This window comes from Saccopteryx leptura, chromosome 12 (assembly GCF_036850995.1).
Source record: "Saccopteryx leptura isolate mSacLep1 chromosome 12, mSacLep1_pri_phased_curated, whole genome shotgun sequence".
Classification (NCBI taxonomy): Eukaryota; Metazoa; Chordata; class Mammalia; order Chiroptera; family Emballonuridae; genus Saccopteryx; species Saccopteryx leptura.
This window is the reverse complement of record NC_089514.1, coordinates 50,064,107-50,083,108: the sequence shown is the minus strand read 5'-3', so window position 1 is coordinate 50,083,108 and position 19,002 is coordinate 50,064,107. Positions and strand designations below refer to the sequence as shown.

General features: G+C 36.7%; 1 protein-coding gene across 5 annotated transcripts in view; it reads left to right on the top strand.

The window, feature by feature from the left end:
* The first annotated feature begins 435 nt into the window (after positions 1-435).
* Positions 436-19,002, top strand: part of LOC136384123 (cadherin-related family member 4-like) — a 130,839-nt gene continuing 112,272 nt past the window's right edge. For all 5 annotated transcript variants that reach the window (XM_066354215.1, XM_066354214.1, XM_066354213.1 and 2 more), the window contains exons 1-3: positions 436-522; positions 1,461-1,628; positions 16,869-17,039. In XM_066354215.1, coding sequence (XP_066210312.1) covers positions 489-522; positions 1,461-1,628; positions 16,869-17,039 — 373 coding nt within the window. In that variant the 5' untranslated portion in view covers positions 436-488. The remainder of the gene's footprint in view (positions 523-1,460; positions 1,629-16,868; positions 17,040-19,002) is intronic.

Here is a 19,002-nt window from a genome sequence, read left to right as displayed (position 1 = left end):
CTCAGTCCTCAACAAAATAGTGAATGCATAGGTGGTTACACTCTAAAATATGTGTTCACTGAATCATCTTAGGGTTTGAAAATATTGTACATGATGTCTCGTGTTGAGAATAACTCTTCGTCCTCTTACAGCATCTTTTGTTAGGTAAACAAGGATTAAAAAGCAAATCACCTGGATTGCTTGCCAAAAGTTCTCCATAGGATACCTCACATCAACTCTAAACACTTATGATTTAAATTGGTGTTATACAATGACATTTGCTTTGCTGATAATCTTCTTAGCAGATAAATATCGGAAACAGACACAGAACTGAAATACGACCTATGTGCATAATCACTCAATAAACAATAAAACGGTTAGGTTCAATGTTGAGTAACAATTTACTGACCTGTTGGCTTAATTTTAATAAAGATTGAATTTGTATATATAATCAAAGCCATGCATTGGTTAGTAGGCATTGCTGTGGACATTAGGAAAGCTGGTCTAGTATGGACATCGCCATGACTTTATTCATATGCACAGGTTTGTTTAACTTTTGATGTTCTCTTTGGTTTTAAGAAACTTAAGTTTAACTGTTAAGTAAGGAATTAGAATTCCTGCTGAGATACCTTTAACTCATTGAATATTATTCTCATTCTCACTCAGTCTCCTTATGTGTGTTCATGTGTGTGCTTAAATATAGAGCAAAAACTCATCACTTAAACTTGGGTTATTTCAAACATCATACTTTGGCATGTTTTTTCTCTAGGGTCTTCTTAGAGTAATTTGCTATATAAAATTTTTCATTATATAACAAAATGTCATATGAAATATTCGCTAATATAGTACTATTTTTAAATATTGGACTTCTTGATATTATTACATTTTCTCTCAGTCAAGCTACATACTCTGGGAGTGAGTTACAGGATGCCTATCTGCTTTTTCCTTTAGAGGTACAGCAGAACATCATTTACAATGAGTCACAACTTAACTAAAAACAGAGCCTCTTTTCTTTCTAATTAAAGAAAAGCAATGCAAAGAAGTAAATAAATGCAGAAAGGATGTTTAACTGATTTTTTTCAGCTAGTATTTTAATTTATAATACAACAAACTTTTACTTGAAAAATAGAGTGCACGTGAACATGCAAAACAATCTGACTGAAATGATCAATGAAACAGGCTTTTGACTGAAATGACCATTCTACGTAGTAGTTATTCATAAAGGAATGAAACAAAGATATAGGAAAGCTGTGCTTTCAATTTGTTTTTTCTTTCAAATTTGTTCTGCACAACACAAAACAATATTAAAATATAAGTTAAAGAAAAATATTGACTTATTTTTAGATAAAGCATTTTCCAAAATCACAATTGTACTTATAAATGTAATTTATAAGGACAAAGAGATGAAATAATTATTGAAATTGTTCATTTTTATATTTTAACTTGGTTTTACTTAAATTCTCTCTGTATTATGTCTTCAGTGTTTTCATACATTGCAGCAGAGATTCAGATATTAATTAACCCAGTGAATTTGCCTGAGAACATGCTTCCTGGTACTCAGCTAAGTCGAGCTTATGATAAGGACGTAGCTGGAAGAGCAGATGCCTACCATTTTCTGAATAAAACAAAGGATTTTATCATCGATGCAAGTAAATGAATTTTAACAGTTAAACGCTTATTTTATACTGTTAAACCCAATCCAGAGGGACCCGAAACATTGAAGACACGAACAAGGTCCGTTGTTTACACACCAAAGCTTTATTGTCTAGCTTGGCCAAACGCCAGCAACTCCAACAGAAATCTGAGGGAGAGCGCGCGCCGGCCCTTTGTTTTACTTGGTTTTTATAGTTTTGTAAGTGGGAAGTACAGAAGCAAACACTGTAATTAGGAGCCCTTTACCACTATTGGTTATAGTCATATGTCCTTTAACATGATCGGACCATGTTCAATTTGCAAGCCATACATTATTTTGGAGAAAACAAAATTTACAAGTCAACACAATGGTAGAAAGATGTCTCTTTATATATTAAAAGGCATTCCTATATTTTATAGTGTTCATCCGCTATCTCTCTGTCCAGAGTCACATGTGTTAACCACACGCATTTACATAGGAGAGGTAGTTTCCATGGGGACAAATGCCTGCAAATGGCTCATAGTTATAAGAAAGGGTTTATTTTGGATTTTCTCTTCCTGCACCTGGCTAGCCATTCACCCCTTTCCCCACAGGTGTGGTGGAATGTCTGGGAATCCATGTTTCCCTCCCCTTTGCATTTACAATACAATACCAAGGGCCATCCTGGTCATGCCAGTCACACAGTACAGAGACTATTCTCATAATTTCTTTGCACACCTTAACCCAAATTAATAAAATGTTCTTCAAGCCTCTTAAAATATTAATATTAATTCTGTAGTTTTTGGTACCTTACAACACCTGTGGGTGAAGTGGCTCAGTGGCTCCTCAGGGCTCCTCAATACTTATTACTTTTCAGCTTCAGACTGTAAAGAAAATTGTTTAATTAAACCAAAGCATTATGTTGTATATCTAGGTTAAAAGCTGTTGCAGATAGTTACATAAACACTTTATTTCTTTTTTTTTTTTTTTTTAATAAATTTTTATTAATGGTAATGGGATGACATTAATAAATCAGGGTACATATATTCAAAGAAAACATGTCTAGGTTATTTTGTCATTAAATTATGTTGCATACCCCTCGCCCAAAGTCAGATTGTCCTTCGCCACCCTCTATCTAGTTCTCTGTGCCCCTCCCCCTCCCCCTAACTCTCCCCCTGTCCTCCCTCCCCCCACCCCTGGTAACCACCACACTCTTGTCCATGTCTCTTAGTCTCATTTTTATGTTCCACCAATGTATGGAATCATGTAGTTCTTGTTTTTTTCTGATTTACTTATTTCACTCCTTATAATGTTATCAAGATCCCACCATTTTGCTGTAAATGATCTGATGTCATCATTTCTTATGGCTGAGTAGTATTCCATAGTGTATATGTGCCACATCTTCTTTATCCAGTCTTCTATTGAAGGGCTTTTTGGTTGTTTCCATGTCTTGGCCACTGTGAACAGTGCTGCAATGAACATGGGGCTACATGTGTCTTCACGTATCAATGTTTCTGAGTTTTGGGGGTATATACCCAGTAGAGGGATTGCTGGGTCATAAGGTAGTTCTATTTGCAGTTTTTTGAGGAACCACCATACTTTCCTCCATAATGGTTGTACTACCTTACAGTCCCACCAACAGTGAATGAGGGTTCCTTTTTCTCCACAGCCTCTCCAACATTTGCTATTACCCGTCTTGTTGATCATAGCTAATCTAACAGGTGTGAGGTGGTATCTCATTGTAGTTTTGATTTGCATTTCCCTAATAACTAATGAAGCTGAGCATTTTTTCATATATCTGTTGGCCATTTGTATCTCTTCCTGGGAGAAGTGTCTATTCATGTCTTCTTCCCATTTTTTTATTGGATTGTTTGTTTGTTTGTTGTTGAGTTTTATGAGTTCTTTGTAAATTTTGGAAATTAGGCCCTTATCTGAGCTGTTGTTTGAAAATATCATTTCCCATTTAGTTGGCTGTCTGTTTATTTTTATATCAGTTTCTCTTGCTGAGCAAAAACTTTTTATTCTGATGTAGTCCCATTCATTTATCTTTGCCTTCACTTCTCTTGCCATTGGAGTCAAGTTCATAAAATGTTCTTTAAAACCTAGGTCCATGAGTTTAGTACCTATGTCTTCTTCTATGTACTTTATTGTTTCAGGTCTTATATTTAGGTCTTTGATCCATTTTGAATTAATTTTAGTACACGGGGACAGGCTGTAGTCGAGTTTCATTCTTTTGCATGTGGCTTTCCAGTTTTCCCAACACCATTTGTTGAAGAGGCTTTCTTTTCTCCATTGTGTGTTGTTGGCCCCTTTATCAAAGATTATTTGACCATATATATGTGGTTTTATTTCTGGGCTTTCTATTCTGTTCCATTGGTCTGAGTGTCTATTTTTCTGCCAATACCATGCTGTTTTGATTATTGTGGCCCTATAATATAGTTTAAAGTCAGGTATTGTAATGCCCCCAGCTTCATTCTTTTTCCTTAGGATTGTTTTGGCTATTCGGGGTTTTTTATAGTTCCATATAAATCTGATGATTTTTTGTTCCATTTCTTTAAAAAATCTCATAGGAATTTTGATGGGAATTGCATTAAATTTGTATATTGCTTTGGGTAATATGGCCATTTTGATTATATTTATTCTTCCTATCCAAGAGCAAGGAATATTTTTTCATCTCATTGTATCTTTTTCGATTTCCCTTAACAATGCTTTGTAATTTTCATTATATAGGTCCTTTACATTCTTTGTTATGTTTATTCCTAGGTATTTTATTTTTTTTGTTGCAATCGTGAAGGGGATTATTTTTTTGAGTTCGTTTTCTAATATTTCATTGTTGGCATAGAGAAAGGCTATGGACTTCTGTATGTTAATTTTGTATCCTGCGACCTTACTGTATTGGTTTATTGTTTCTAATAATCTTTTTGTGGAGTCCTTCGGGTTTTCGATGTATAGGATCATATCATCAGCAAAAAGTGATACCTTTACTTCTTCTTTTCCAATATGGATGCCTTTTATTTCTTTGTCTTGTCTGATTGCTCTGGCCAGAACTTCTAGCACCACGTTAAATAAGAGTGGAGAGAGTGGACAACCCTGTCTTGTTCCTGATTTAAGGGGGAAAGCCTTCAGTTTAGTGCCATTTAAATATGATGTTAGCTGATGGTTTATCATATATGGCCTTTATCATGTTGAGATATTTTCCTTCTATACCCATTTTGTTGAGAGTCTTAAACATAAAATTGTGTTGTATTTTATCAAAAGCCTTTTCTGCATCTATTGATAAGATCATGTGGTTTTTGTTCTTTGTTTTGTTGATATGGTGTATTACGTTAACCGTTTTGCGTATGTTGAACCATCCTTGAGATTCTGGGATGAATCCCACTTGATCATGATGTATTATTTTTTTAATATGTTGTTGTATTCGGTTTGCCAGTATTTTGTTTAGAATTTTAGCATCTGTATTCATTAGAGATATTGGTCTGTAGTTTTCTTTCTTTGTGCCATCCTTGCCAGGTTTTGGTATGAGGGTTATGTTGGCCTCATAAAATGTGTTCGGAAGTATTGCTTCTTCTTCAATTTTTTGGAAGACTTTGAGTAGAATAGGAACCAAGTCTTCTTTGAATGTTTGATAGAATTCACTAGTATAACCGTCTGGGCCTGGACTTTTATTTTTGGGGAGGTTTTTAATAGTTTTTTCTATTTCCTCCCTGCTGATTGGTCTGTTTAGGCTTTCTGCTTCTTCATGACTCAGTCTAGGAAGGTTGTATTGTTCTAGGAATTTATCCATTTCTTCTAGATTGTTGTATTTGGTGGCATATAATTTTTCATAGTATTCTACAATAATTCTTTGTATATCTATGATGTCTGTGGTGATCTCTCCTCTTTCATTTTGGATTTTATTTATTTGAGTCCTGTGCCTTTTTTCCTTGGTGAGTCTTGCCAAGGGTTTGTCAATTTTGTTGACCTTTTCAAAGAACCAGCTCCTTGTTTTATTGATTTTTTCTATAGTTTTTCTGTTCTCTATTTCATTTATTTCTGCTCTGATTTTTATTATCTCCTTTCTTCGGCTGGTTTTGGGTTGTCTTTGTTCTTCTTTTTCTAGTTCCTTAAGGTGTGAAGTTAAGTGGTTTACTTCGGCTCTCTCTTGTTTGTTCATATAGGCCTGAAGTGATATGAACTTTCCTCTTATTACTGCTTTTGCTGCATCCCAGAGATTCTGATAAGTCGTATTTTCATTTTCATTTGTCTGTATGTATCTTTTGATCTCTGCGCTTATTTCTTCTTTGACCCATTCATTTTTTAGAAGTATGTTGTTTAGTTTCCACATTTTTGTGGGTTTTTCCCCCTCTTTTTTGCAGTTGAATTCTAGTTTCAAGGCTTTATGATCAGAAAATATGCTTGGTACAATTTCAATTTTTCTAAATTTGCTGATATTTTCTTTGTGGCCCAACATATGGTCAATTCTTGAGAATGTTCCATGTACACTAGAGAAAAATGTATACTCTGTTGCTTTGGGATGAAGTGTCCTGTAGATGTCTATCATATCCAGGTGTTCTAATATTTTGTTTAAGGCCACTATATCTTTATTGATTCTCTGTTTGGATGACCGATCTAGAGCCGTCAGCGGTGTATTGAGGTCTCCAAGTATGATTGTATTTTTGTTAGTTTTTGTTTTAAGGTCAATAAGTAGCTGTCTTATATATTTTGGTGCTCCTTGGTTTGGTGCATATATATTAAGGATTGTTATGTCTTCTTGATTCAGTGTCCCCTTAATCATTATGAAGTGACCATTTTTGTCTCTGAGTACTTTTTCTGTCTTGTAGTCAGCATTATCAGATATGAGTATTGCTACACCTGCTTTTTTTTGGGTGTTGTTTGCTTGGAGTATTGTTTTCCAGCCTTTCACTTTGAATTTGTTTTTATCCTTGTTGCTTAGATGTGTTTCTTGTAGGCAGCATATAGTTGGATTTTCTTTTTTAATCCATTCTGCTACTCTGTGTCTTTTTATTGGTAAGTTTAATCCATTTACATTTAGTGTAATTATTGACACTTGTGGGTTCCCTACTACCATTTTATAAATTGCTTTCTGTTAGTTTTGTATCTAGTTTGATTCTTCTCTTTTGTTTTTCTATCATTTGTTTCTGTTTGTTTGTGTTCCATACTTCTTTCCTCTGTTGCTACCTTTTTTAAGTCATGTGTTTTTGTGGTGGTTTTTTCAAGGGTGGTTACCATTAAGTAATGAAAAGGGTACCTACCATATTCATTGTAGTACCCTATCTTATAAGTATTTCTGCACTTCATCGTCCTTTGCTACTGTTAATCTCCATTCTCTCCCCCCCTTTTTTTTTCCTTTGTTGTCACAGTTTAAGTTGGGTTTTATTGTGTTCTTGGTGGAGCTGTTACTTGTGGTGTTGTTTTCTTTTGTTCTTTGAATCTGGTTGGAAAACCCCCTTTAGTATTTCCTGGAGTGGGGGCTTTCTCGTGATAAATTCTCTCATCTTTTCTGTATTTGTGAATGTTTTTATATCTCCTTCATACTTGAAGGATAGCTTTGATGGGTATAGTATTCTTGGCTGAAAGTTCCTCTCTTTCAGGGCCTTAAATATTGGGGTCCACTCTCTTCTAGCTTGTAGAGTTTCTGCTGAGAAATCTGATGATAATCTAATAGGCCTTCCTTTATATGTTGTACTCTTCTTTTCCCTGGCTGCCTTGAGAATTTTTTCTTTGTCACTGGTTTGTGTCATCTTTATTATGATGTGCCTTGGAGTGGGTTTGTTGGGGTTAAGAAAACTCGGTGTTCTGTTTGCTTCTTGAACTTGAGGCTTTAGTTCTTTCCACAGGCTTGGGAAGTTCTCGTCTATTATTTGTTTGAGTATATTCTCCATTCCATTTTCTTTCTCTTCTCCCTCTGATATACCTATTATTCTTATGTTATTCTTTCTGATGGAGTCAGATAATTCCTGTAGGGCTTTCTCGTTTTTTATTATTTTTGAGTCTCTTTCTTCTTCTCTCTGTTGTGCCTCAAGTTGTTTGTCTTCTATTTCACTAATCCTATCTTCAATCTGGGTTGTTCTGCTAGCTAAGCTTGTTACCTCGTTTTTCAGCTCGTGAATTGAGTTTTTCATTTCTGTTTGATTTGTTTTTATAGTTTCAATTTCCTTGGTAATATATTCTTTGTGTTCATTGAGTTGTTTTCTGATCTCCCTATATTGCCTTTCCGTGTTTTCTTGTATATCTCTGAGTATTTTTAAGATTTCTATTTTAAATTCTCTGTCATTTAGCTCCAAGGCTTCCAATATGTTAAGTCTTTTCTCCATAGATTTTTCCACATCTATTTGTGTTACCTCTCTTTCTTTTGTATCCATAATATTCGATTTCCTCTTTCTTATTGGCATCTGCGGGTGGTCTTGTTGATAGCACTAATTAGAATTAATAAAGAGTAAAAAGTAAAAAACAAAAACAGAAACAAAAACACACACACAAAAAAAAAAAAAAACAAAAAACAAAAAACAAAGGGTAAAACACCCCACAAAAAAAAAAAGCAGTAATAATTTATTATTTCCCCCTTTTTTTTTTTTCTTTGTTCTCCTTCCCTCCTCTCCCCTCCTCAGGGAAATATCGTGCCTATAATGGAGGGCCTGGTTTGCGGTGAAGAGTTCAAGGGGGCAAAAAAAATAAAAATAAAAATAAATAAATTAAAAAAAAAAAAAAAAAAAAGGGAAGAAAATCTTAGACAAGCATAAGTTGATCTGCCTGCGGGTGACGGTCAACCAAGAGATATAATGAGAGGGACAAGAGGGAACCAGAAAAAAGGACAAAAATGGAATAATCAAGAAGAAAAAAAAATAAAAATAATAAGTAAAAATACGTTGTATTAAGTGGAGCAAAGACCAAATACAATGGAGACCCTGGGTTGGGAGGACCCAAAATGCCACAAAAACAAACCAACCAGAAAAAAACAAAAACAAAACCGAAAAAGAAAAACAAAGCCAAAAAAACCCTTGAGACCCAAATTAACTAATTTGTTCGTGATTGAGGATTAAATGGGAGGAAAGTAAAACGAGAAAAGAAAAAACGAATAGAAAGGAAAAAATAAGAAAAAGTGAAAAACGAAGGAAGAAATAAAAAAGGAAGAGAAAAAAACAAAATAAAGCAAAACAAAAAAAAAACAAAAGAGGAGAGAGTGAGAATTAAGTGTCCTGGAGTATAACCCCAAAGGAGGGTCAGGATGAAGGAGAGAAATAAAATGTAACACTTATGGGTAGTGTAGTTCAAGAAAAGGGAAGCATAAGATGGGCAGAGAATAGAAGGGCTGAGGTGGAGGAAATAAAAGCAATAAGATAGAAGGAACAAACAACAACAACTACAAAAAAAACAAAAACAAAAAACCAACAAACAGTGGAACAAGCTGCAAAGTCTGTGGATTTTTCCTGATTTTGAGATGTCAACCTCTTCCTCCTTCTCCTCTCTCCCTCTTCCCGGTCGGCGACTCTGCACCCCAGGCCCTGCCCCTGCGCCACACCCAGGCAGGGACTTGCAGTTGATGGGGCTCTATGGCACTGTCACACAATTGGCTTTAGTCTTGTTAGTAGTCAAGGCCTGCCGGCGTCTGCAGGGTCCAACGACGAGAGAGTTCGCCTTCGTGGATTCTCTCTCCCAGTCCCCCCCTCCCGAACCAACAGCCTGGCGATCCAGCCCCAAGGCTGCCACTGCCTCTGCCTGGGGAGTAAGAGGCTCAAAGAGCTGGGAAATCCCCACTCTATCCCCACTCAGTGCAAGGCTCTGGGAAGGGCTCTGACAGTCAGGGCCTCCAGTACAATCAGGCGGGGGTGGGAGTCAATTGTTGTCAAGGTGATTGTTCAGCGCCTAGCATTCCGTTGGACCTCTCAACCCAGGCTTTCCACACCTTGCAGCCTGTCCTGGCCGGTAAAAAGAGGCACCAGTCTCTGCTTGCGACTAGTGTGGTATAGATCTTATTATCTGCCAAGTCCTTCTTGTCAGCGTTTATCCCTGAATATGGAGGCTCTATCAATCAGAAGTTGCCCCCGCCCCTTTAGCGAGAGGCACCAAAAAATATCACGCCTCCCGTCCCGGGTCTGTGAACTGAGAGAGATCCTATCAACCAGAACCGAGGGTGCGCAGATTTCACGGGTGAAGTTAATTTCAGTAATTGGGTCGCAGCTGTGCTCCCGAAGGTATTTCAGGCTGCCTGCGCGCGCCCCTCCCCCAACGCTTGATTGTTAGCTTGAATGGCTGGGTGAGGTGCCCCGCCCGCGGAGAGAATCTCCCAAGTAGGGAATACCGCCCTGGGGCCTCTCCCGCTCCCCGTGCGCGGGCCGCTGGGAACGTTAGCGGTGCTCGGTCTGCAATGCTCGGTCTGCAACCAGACCGGGAGCGCGCCAGCGGCTGTTTGCCGCTGGCTCTGCAACCGACCCACCGCTCGCGGCGGCGGCGGCGGCGGCGGTTTCTGAGTGCGGGATGACTTACCACCGGCGCACTTTCTCGCGGCTTGAATGAACGTCCCTGAGGTAGCTTCCTCCACACCCTCGTCTCTCAGATTCGAGTGATAACAGTCCTTTTGCTTTCAGTTTGCTCCGAAGATAAATTTTCCTGTTTCTAGTTGATAAATTTGTTGTGATTTTGGGGAGATCTGTCGGACGCGCTGCTCACGGCGCCATTTCCGTGACGTCACCCGACACTGTGCATTTCAAACACTTTATTTCTAAAGGAGCTTCTCACTACTAGCCTGCACATTCCAAAGTTGCCACAATGTTTCTTGAAAAAAGAAAAAAATATCGTGCTTTAATGTGGCATGAGAGTCACCCCATTCTTTTCAGAAAAAAAATGTTTTTAAAAACAGGACAGATGACCCAGCCACTATATTTCTGTACTCATTTCAAGAAAAGAATTAATCAGAATACAACACACTTTTACATGAAAAATATAGCTTATGTAAATGTGCACAACAATTTGAATGAAATGATCAATACATAGACTAAAGTAGGAAATTAATGAAACCGACTAAGGAAATTGGAATACTTGTGAAAAGGAAAAATAAATTTGTCAGTTAGTGAACTATAGAAGTAATCCCTGAAAATACAGTCTTATATTTGTCAGTAAAGACAGGGACTGTGTGTGCTCTGTGCCCCGCACAGCACCCTGGCCGAAGCAGGTGGTGTGCCCAGAGGCCTCATCAACAGATTGAAATAAAAAGCGCGGCAGCATATCTCCGTTAAAACCAAACTCCAAAAACCTTCTCTTTTTACAATCAGTAATCCAACCAAGTCCAGTAACAAATGCAAATATGTTTCTGAACTCCTCCTCTGCAACACAGTCTACCTTTTTTCTTACCAGGGTGCTTTTTACTCAGGTTACGATTTCTACAGGTATATAATTGACTAGATGATAATCCTAATCTAGGGCCTATGATAGCTTTGTGCACATTTCAGATAGCCATCATAATGTGTATGAATTTGTGTACTATGCTCAGGAAATGTTAAAACACTGTCTGACATAATTTTTATAAATGAAAAACAATGGTTTTGCAAACAAGGATAGACAGGTTTTTGGTCTTGTTTGCTGCCCAGTGTTGCTTCACTGAACACCTGACTTGGGGCTCAGCAGCCTCACACTCTGAGAACAAGCCAACCCCTTTCTTCAAAAGTCCATTCTAAGCTCCCGTTAACTCACCTGCTGCCCTTCCTCTCAATAACTAGGACTGTACCCCAAACCTCCAAATTCCAGATACTTGAACAACCCTAGGCTCTCTGGTTCCTCATAAAAAAGGTCAAGATACTGGAAGCCTTCCTTGGGTGGGAGAGTTTCTGATTCCCTGTGGTCAGACATCAATAATATCCATGTCCCTAAACTCTCTCATTGTCTGCCGTTTGGACCTAAGGCACTCTTTTCCTATTTGACCTCTGCTGGGAGTGATACCACAGATGCTGGCTCGAATCCCAGAAGCCTCCCTCATCCTCTTTGAGCATTGCTTCCTTAATAACTTGGAAATATCTGAATCTAATTATATGAGGAATATGTGCCCACTTAAATTCTGTTTCTCATGTACTTGTTATTCTTGGTTTATCCTCCTCTCCGTCTCATCCCCATTCTCCTCCAAGCTTCCTCTACCATAACCCACCTCACATGCTTCTTGCATTCTCATGTCTTTCATACGGTCTGTGAAATCCCCACTATGTGTCAAACACATAAATAAGTGAATAAACAAATCTCTTACTTTCACAAGCTCTTTTGAGACATTTCTCTACCTCTTGCTCTAACTAAACTGTGTTGTATGGGACAACCACAGCATGCCTTGAGCTGATGTGACTCACTCACACATCTCGGAGCTCTGGATCAGGATGTGGGAAGTCAGCATTCTTCTTGACTTCCCAACCTGATTCCTGACCATTAATTTATCCTCTTTAGAATCCCCTTTGCTCCTTTAGAGAATATTTGGCTCCTTACAAAACATACTAATTACTCCCTTTCTATCCCTGGTGACTTGAACATATCATTCACAGTATTTCTCTTCGTCTCAGTCCTGCCACCATCTCTTACGTGACTTTAGTATACATGACGGCCCATCCAGCATGTTCAGTTCCTCTACCTTAGTGTAAATCCTTGTCCCTCAGTCCCCGGGGCTATAAAATCTACTTCCATCCACACACTCCCAAAGACCTCCCAGCACCTCCTCAATTCCTCTTCTGTACTGTTATTCTCAGATATCTCACTCCTATACTTTTTTTCAGTTTTCCCTACTATGCTGTTTTTTGAAGGCCACAAATCTATTGATGTATTTTCTTTCTATCACTCACCTCTTGTTTTTACTTCCCTATCTAGTATTATGATCCAACTTTCAACCCTTCCTTGACAATATCCTCAGAAATTTGCCTTGTTACTGTTCTATAAATTTTACCTAGGAAAATTTCAACATGAAATAAATCCAATAGTTGATTTTCCTGTTATCCCTGGGCTTATGAGTTTTGTTAGAGAAAACCATGGAAACCAGTATATTAACACTGAATTTTACTTGGCCCAATATATATTCTTTCTGGTAATACTTCAAAATTTCCTATTGTTAGATCTCCGTTTTATTTGCCAACTTGGCTATTTAAAATTTTCTCCAATCTCATTTTAAATCTCCTAGTCATCTAAAATTTTTTCTCTTGTTAGATTAACTCAGCTCACATATTTGAGAAATAAATGTAAGCAACCAGGAGAAAATCTCTTTCTGTTGTTACCTATACCTAGTTGGTTCTTTGCAATCCACCTTTTCCTTCTGCTGTCTTGTCACGAAGGAAAACGTCCGTTTTCTTTCATCTACTTCCTTTCCCCTCAACTTTATTCTGAGCCCCATTTCTTCTCTCTTCAGAGATCTTGCTGCACTGCTTATACCCTTTCCACGGTATTTTTCCCCCTTTTCTGCTGGTTCCCTTCTATTACGTTTTAAGTAGCCTTTTAAGCCTTATCTACAATAATAAGACCCATTTTTGATGGACTTCCCTCTCCTTATACTGTCTTCCTTTTGACATTTTACAGAATAGCTCATGTTTCTTAGTGGCTAAACATCTTGAAAGAATTCTCTACACTTTTCCACCTCTGCACCTTCTGTTTATTCTTGAACAAAGGTCATTATGAATATTGACAGATGATGCCACCAACACATCACTATACATAGCAATCTTCTTTATTGTTAAATATAATACCATTTTTCAGCTTTTATCTCATATAATCTCCTTTGACATTTGGAATAGTTAGCAACACTCCACACTTTTTGAATCCTTCTCATCCTCTGGCTGTTATGACACTGGGTCCTGCCAGTTCTCCCCATCTCTATCCTCCTGTCGTCAGCCTCCTCCTTCCCCTCCTGTGCCTCTTCCTCCTCCTCGACCTTCTTTTTGACTTGTGATCTTCTTCCATTCTGTAGATATTTGTGTTTTTCCCGACTATTTAGGTCGCCTTCTCTTCATCCTCTGCACATTCTACTTGAGCAATCTCAGCTATCACTTGGTCACAATTATAACTTATATTCTGATGACCTCAAATAGATGTGCAGAGCACAAACACTGTGACTAAACTTTAAACTAATACATGTATGTCTATTTTATTAAAATATGCACAATTATATTAGATTTAATTATTCAAATCTGGGCTGGTTATTTTGTCTCAAACTCTGCTTCTGCTTTACCATTTACATGAACAACATTAAACAACTCTCTAGGATGCAGCCATGCACTAGGGCAGATAATCCTTAATGGCCCTAAGCATTATCTACTATTGTGTAGGACGTTACAAACACCATCATGTTTGGAAATTTTCTGACATCTTCACTTCAGAGAACGATGTGACAGGCATGCATTACTGAAATTTTTTGTCACATCTTTCATCTCTAATCAATCACCAAATCCTATGAATTCTAAAGGCTCTCATCTCCATTAACACTATTTCAAGTTACTTCCCTAGTACCTTTTATCTAGATTTTTGCATCTACTTCCCCTTTGGTCTCTTTGCCTCCTGAATTCTGCCACAATTTTCTATTTATTGACTTGGTACTTTATTAAAACATAAACATGACCATATCAGTATAATTATTTAATCTATCATCTATCTATCTATCTATCTATCTATCTATCATCTATCTAGCTATCATCTATCTATCATCTGTCGTCTTTCTACTACCTATCATATACCACTATTGTACCACTTATAACTCTTTGATAGATTCCTATTTTCCTCAAGGTAAAACTTAAACTCTTTAAACTGACACACCAATCTCTTAAAGATGTAGCTCCTGTTTGTCTTTCCAAATTCAAAAGCTATCACTCCCCATTACAAATATGTATCTCTTTTATTTATTTATTTTTTATTCATTTTAGAAAGGAGAGAGGGGGGGGAGAGAGAGAAGGGGGAGAGGAGCAGGAAGCATCAACTCCCATATGTGCCTTGACCAGGCAAGCCCAGGGTTTTGAACCGGCGACCTCAGCATTTCCAGGTCGATGCTTTATCCACTGCACCACCACAGGTCAGGCCAAATATGTATCTCTTAATGCACAAAGCTCCTCTGTCTGCAGGTCTTTGCACAGATCATGCCATATTTTTCCTTCTCTATTTTTTTTCATCTGTCCAACTCCTTCACATTTATCGTCATTAGTTCAGAAATAATTCACTCTGGGAAGTAATGTTAGCATCCATCCCACTTCCAACATTAGGTACAATGCCCTTCTTATGAATTTTTAAATCACTCTTTAGCGATTTTATTTCCCTGGTTGAATCTCTTGAGCAAAAGAACTATGCCTGATCCAGTTATTTTAGGTTTTGATTATGTATCTGTGTGCATGTTCCTACACTAAAAGATCCTTGGTTGTAGTTCTAATTCTTCTCCCAATTATTTAAACCTGTATGACCCCCTATATGTGTTTTCTGGAGATGCATAACAAACCACTCCAATATATAACTGCTTAAAACAATACTGAGTTTTCTTTTCATAATTCTGTGTGATACATTATTATTTTTCTGCTTGGGGTGTTTTTTTTTTTCTGGTTTTGCTTGGATTTACTTATAGTGCTGAATTCCAAAAGTTTGTTCATTTCTAATTTAAGGGGAAATACATCTTAACTTCTGAAACCTAATCTATCAGCCTTTAGCCCCTCTATAAATCCAACTAATTTTACTGACCCACAAGTTGTTTCATGCATTGCTAATACTTAGACTATGACTACTCCTTTCTTGTATCTTTGATATCAAAGATAAGGGCTGAAAATATCTTGCTTGGGATACAGGGATCAGGAGAGACTCACAGGATCACTCAAGTTTTAGTCCCCTTAATTGATAGGAGGACACCTATTCAAAACATTATAATAAACAACCACCCAGTGGTTAAATCTGTTAATATTCTCTCTAGGATTGATTCAACACCACACTGTTTTTTTTACAGGGACAGAGAGAGAGAATCAGAGAGAGGGATAGATAGGGACAGACAGACAAGAAGAGAGAGAGATAAGAAGCATCAATCATCAGTTTTTCGTTGCAACACCTCAGTTGTTCATTTATTGCTTTCTCATATGTGCCTTGACCGCAGGCCTTCAGTAGACCGAGTAATCCCTTGCTCGAGCCAGCGATCTTGGGTCCAAGCTGGTGAGTTTTTTGCTCAAGCCAGATGAGCCCGCACTCAAGCTGGTGACCTCAGGGTCTCGAACCTGGGTCCTCTGCATCCCAGTCCGACACTCGATCCACTGCGCCACTGCCTGGTCAGGCCAACTTTGAGATTATTTTTTCCCCTACTTGAGATATATAAGCTACATTTCAATTTGAAAGAAGTTCAACATTGGGTTGTTCATGTTTCTTGTTGTAATTTTGTTTGACTAATCATTCCATACAATTAAAAAACGCTGCTAAAATGGAAAGGAAATTTATTTGTTTCAGAGAAACTATTTTTGTCTATATTAAAACCATTTGCTAAGATTGGTTAGTATATTTTTTAGAAAGAGTTGCTTTTGGATAATAGTGACTTTCCCAGAATTAAAGATAATCTTTGCTCCCTCTAATACAATAGCTTTTGTGACTAAAGCTTTCTAAGAATATCCCAAATATTTCATTAATTTTAAAAGGTATTCCTTGTTAAAAATTAATAACTGTCTTTAAAAATGTCCAAATTTAATGGAACTAATATTTCCCACAATGATAAACAGAACAAAATATTGTTTTTATTGGTATCTGTGTTTTTCTTTTCTTTAGTTATATTTTATTTTCTTGTCTTCACTTAAAATGGTTAATTATTTTATACCCAGGTCTTAAGATAGCCCAGCAGGGAACTGGCTGCTTTTACAGTCAAGTAGCATATAGAAGTAACTCTTTGGAGGTAGCATGTATTCTTTGATAACTGATACATTTTTGTGATAAAGTTTACCTAAGTGCCAGCTCTAAATTATATCAAACCTGTTTTATTTTAGGTTAAACCATAATAACTAATGAAATTGGATATAAATAAACAATTTTTCCCTGTTCACAAAAAGTAGACATTTATTGTGATCACAATGTGATATCTGCCATTCATGGTCTCTGTGATCTTGGAAATGGTTTTTAGTGAAAAAGTTTAAAAACAAAACAATTTACTAAAAATATAGTAAAATAAAAATAGAAGTCTAAATTGTAACATTTAAAAAAGTCAACTATTGGTGTTTCTTATTTATTTTCATATATTAAGTCTTTGCAAGGTAGCAAAAAAATAAATATTGGTAATTCTGAAATTTTTCAAGACTCAAAAGTATGTTCTTCTAACTAGGTTCTGGGGTAATCACATCTACTAAAGTTTTTAATTATGAAACTGACCCCCGAAGGTTTCTACTGATAGTTGATACTGGAGGGCTCGTGAGGCACGTGCTGACCGTCAATGTCATTGATGTCCCGGAGCCGCCAGACTGCACTGCTGATTCCCGGTTCTCTTCAGGCACAGGTGTGAGGCATTGCTTTCTTATGAGTTACTTTTAATAGCTATCTATAATGAAGGAGACCAGTAGTTATATTCTAGTTGGAGACTAATGATTTTTAGTATGTATGTAATATGTATTTATATAAAATTGTAAAAATATGTGCAGCAATTCATGTATATAAGAAAACAAATAATCTCTTTTTTGAAATGTTTGGAAAAAAATATTTGCCAGGTAGAAATTTTTACTCTGTAATTACAAGGCTTGAGAAGAAATAAACTAAAAACCAGTAATAGAGATTCTTCTTGTAAAAAGACTTGTAAAAAAAAGAGAGAAAAAAATCAGTGAAATGCTTTGACAACTTAATAAATCTTTACTTATGAAAATGTCACAAAGAGTAATTGATTTTAATACACTTAAGATTCAAAGGTATTTTCAGACTATAAAAGTGCATGTGTGTGTGTTTGTTGTGGTAGTTAACCAAATCATAGACATAAAGGAAGGTTTCGCTACAGACATGACAATATTTAGGTCCAAACCGTTATCTGAGTAAATAAGCAAAAAGAGAGGGAAGGTGCTTCATGTAGAAGGAACTGTATGTACAAGGAAGGACCTTGAGGCTGGTAGGAACATGGTAGGAAGCATTGAAAGTGTGCTGTGATTGAAAAGGAGAGAGTACTAAGTAATATGATTCAATATGATTGTTGAAAGGTAATATGGAAATTTTAAGAATGGTGGTCTTTGCCCTAAGGTGTGGTATTCCTTTGAAATATTTTAAAAAGATAATTATTTTAAATAAGTGCATTTGATTGAGTGGAAAGAAGGATTTAAAGAAAACAGAAGAGGTGTCAAAAAATTTTGTAAAGGTCCAGATAGTAAATATTTTGGGTTTTAAAGGCTAAAGGGCAAAATCAAGAGTATTATTATTTATGTAGTACTTATATAACAATATCAGAAACAAATCTGTATAATTTTTATTGACAAAATTTTAAGAATAGATTAACAGTACCAATTAGTTATAATTTTGTAATAGAGGTCTCCTAATGAAAAGAATACAGTTTTTTTTTCTTTTGAGAGGCTAGAAGTCCCTTTTATTGGGTGGAAAGGTTAAATGATTCAATATCAGTGAAAGATTTTTCTTGCTTGGCTAACAAATAAGCCACTCAGGATCTTATTTTGGTGTAGTCTAATTTTGATTTATTTTTGTGAATAAAATTAGTTATTGTTGAATATTTTGTTGTAGTATTTTTATTTTTTCTTGACTGTTGTTTTCTTACCAAATGGGGATATTGTGCTGAATGCTTAGTTTTATAATTCTAATGTACATCATATTCTTACATCAAAGCTATAGAAACTTTGTACAATAAGCACATACATTGCCACATAATTCAATAACCAAGTAATTCATACTCCATCGTCCTTTACAAGTAACATATTCAAAGTTCACATTTCTCTTCTTGTTTAATCATAACAAATAAGCATGGTAACAAAAAATAAATGGTACTTACAATGCAATTAAGACTAGATTACTTCAATGTACCGTGTATACTGCTCACATATGTTAGGGGATATTTTATAGCTTCATATTCATTTTAAAATATCCCCTAATTTTTGTGAGCAGTATAGTATGTGACTTAACGAGAGCACTATACATGGCCTTTATCTTCATAACTACCGTATCTTTGCTCCTTACGACGCACATTTTCCCCAAAAAAGTGGAAGGGAAAATGTCCATGCGTCTTATGGAACGAATGTTCATTTTTTTTTTAGCTGCTGCAGGGCACTGTGCCAATAAACATATGTAGAATGAGCACCAGTGAGAGCATAATCATATATGCCATGGCAGCGTGGGGAACCCTGGCATCTGCTGATTGATCTCCTGATTCCGGTTTCCATGGTTGCAGGCGGCTCAGGAGGGAAGGCGAGTGAGATTGTGTGAGTGCATTCATCTGGCATCATCCAGGGCAGACGTGAGAGGCGCACTGCAGC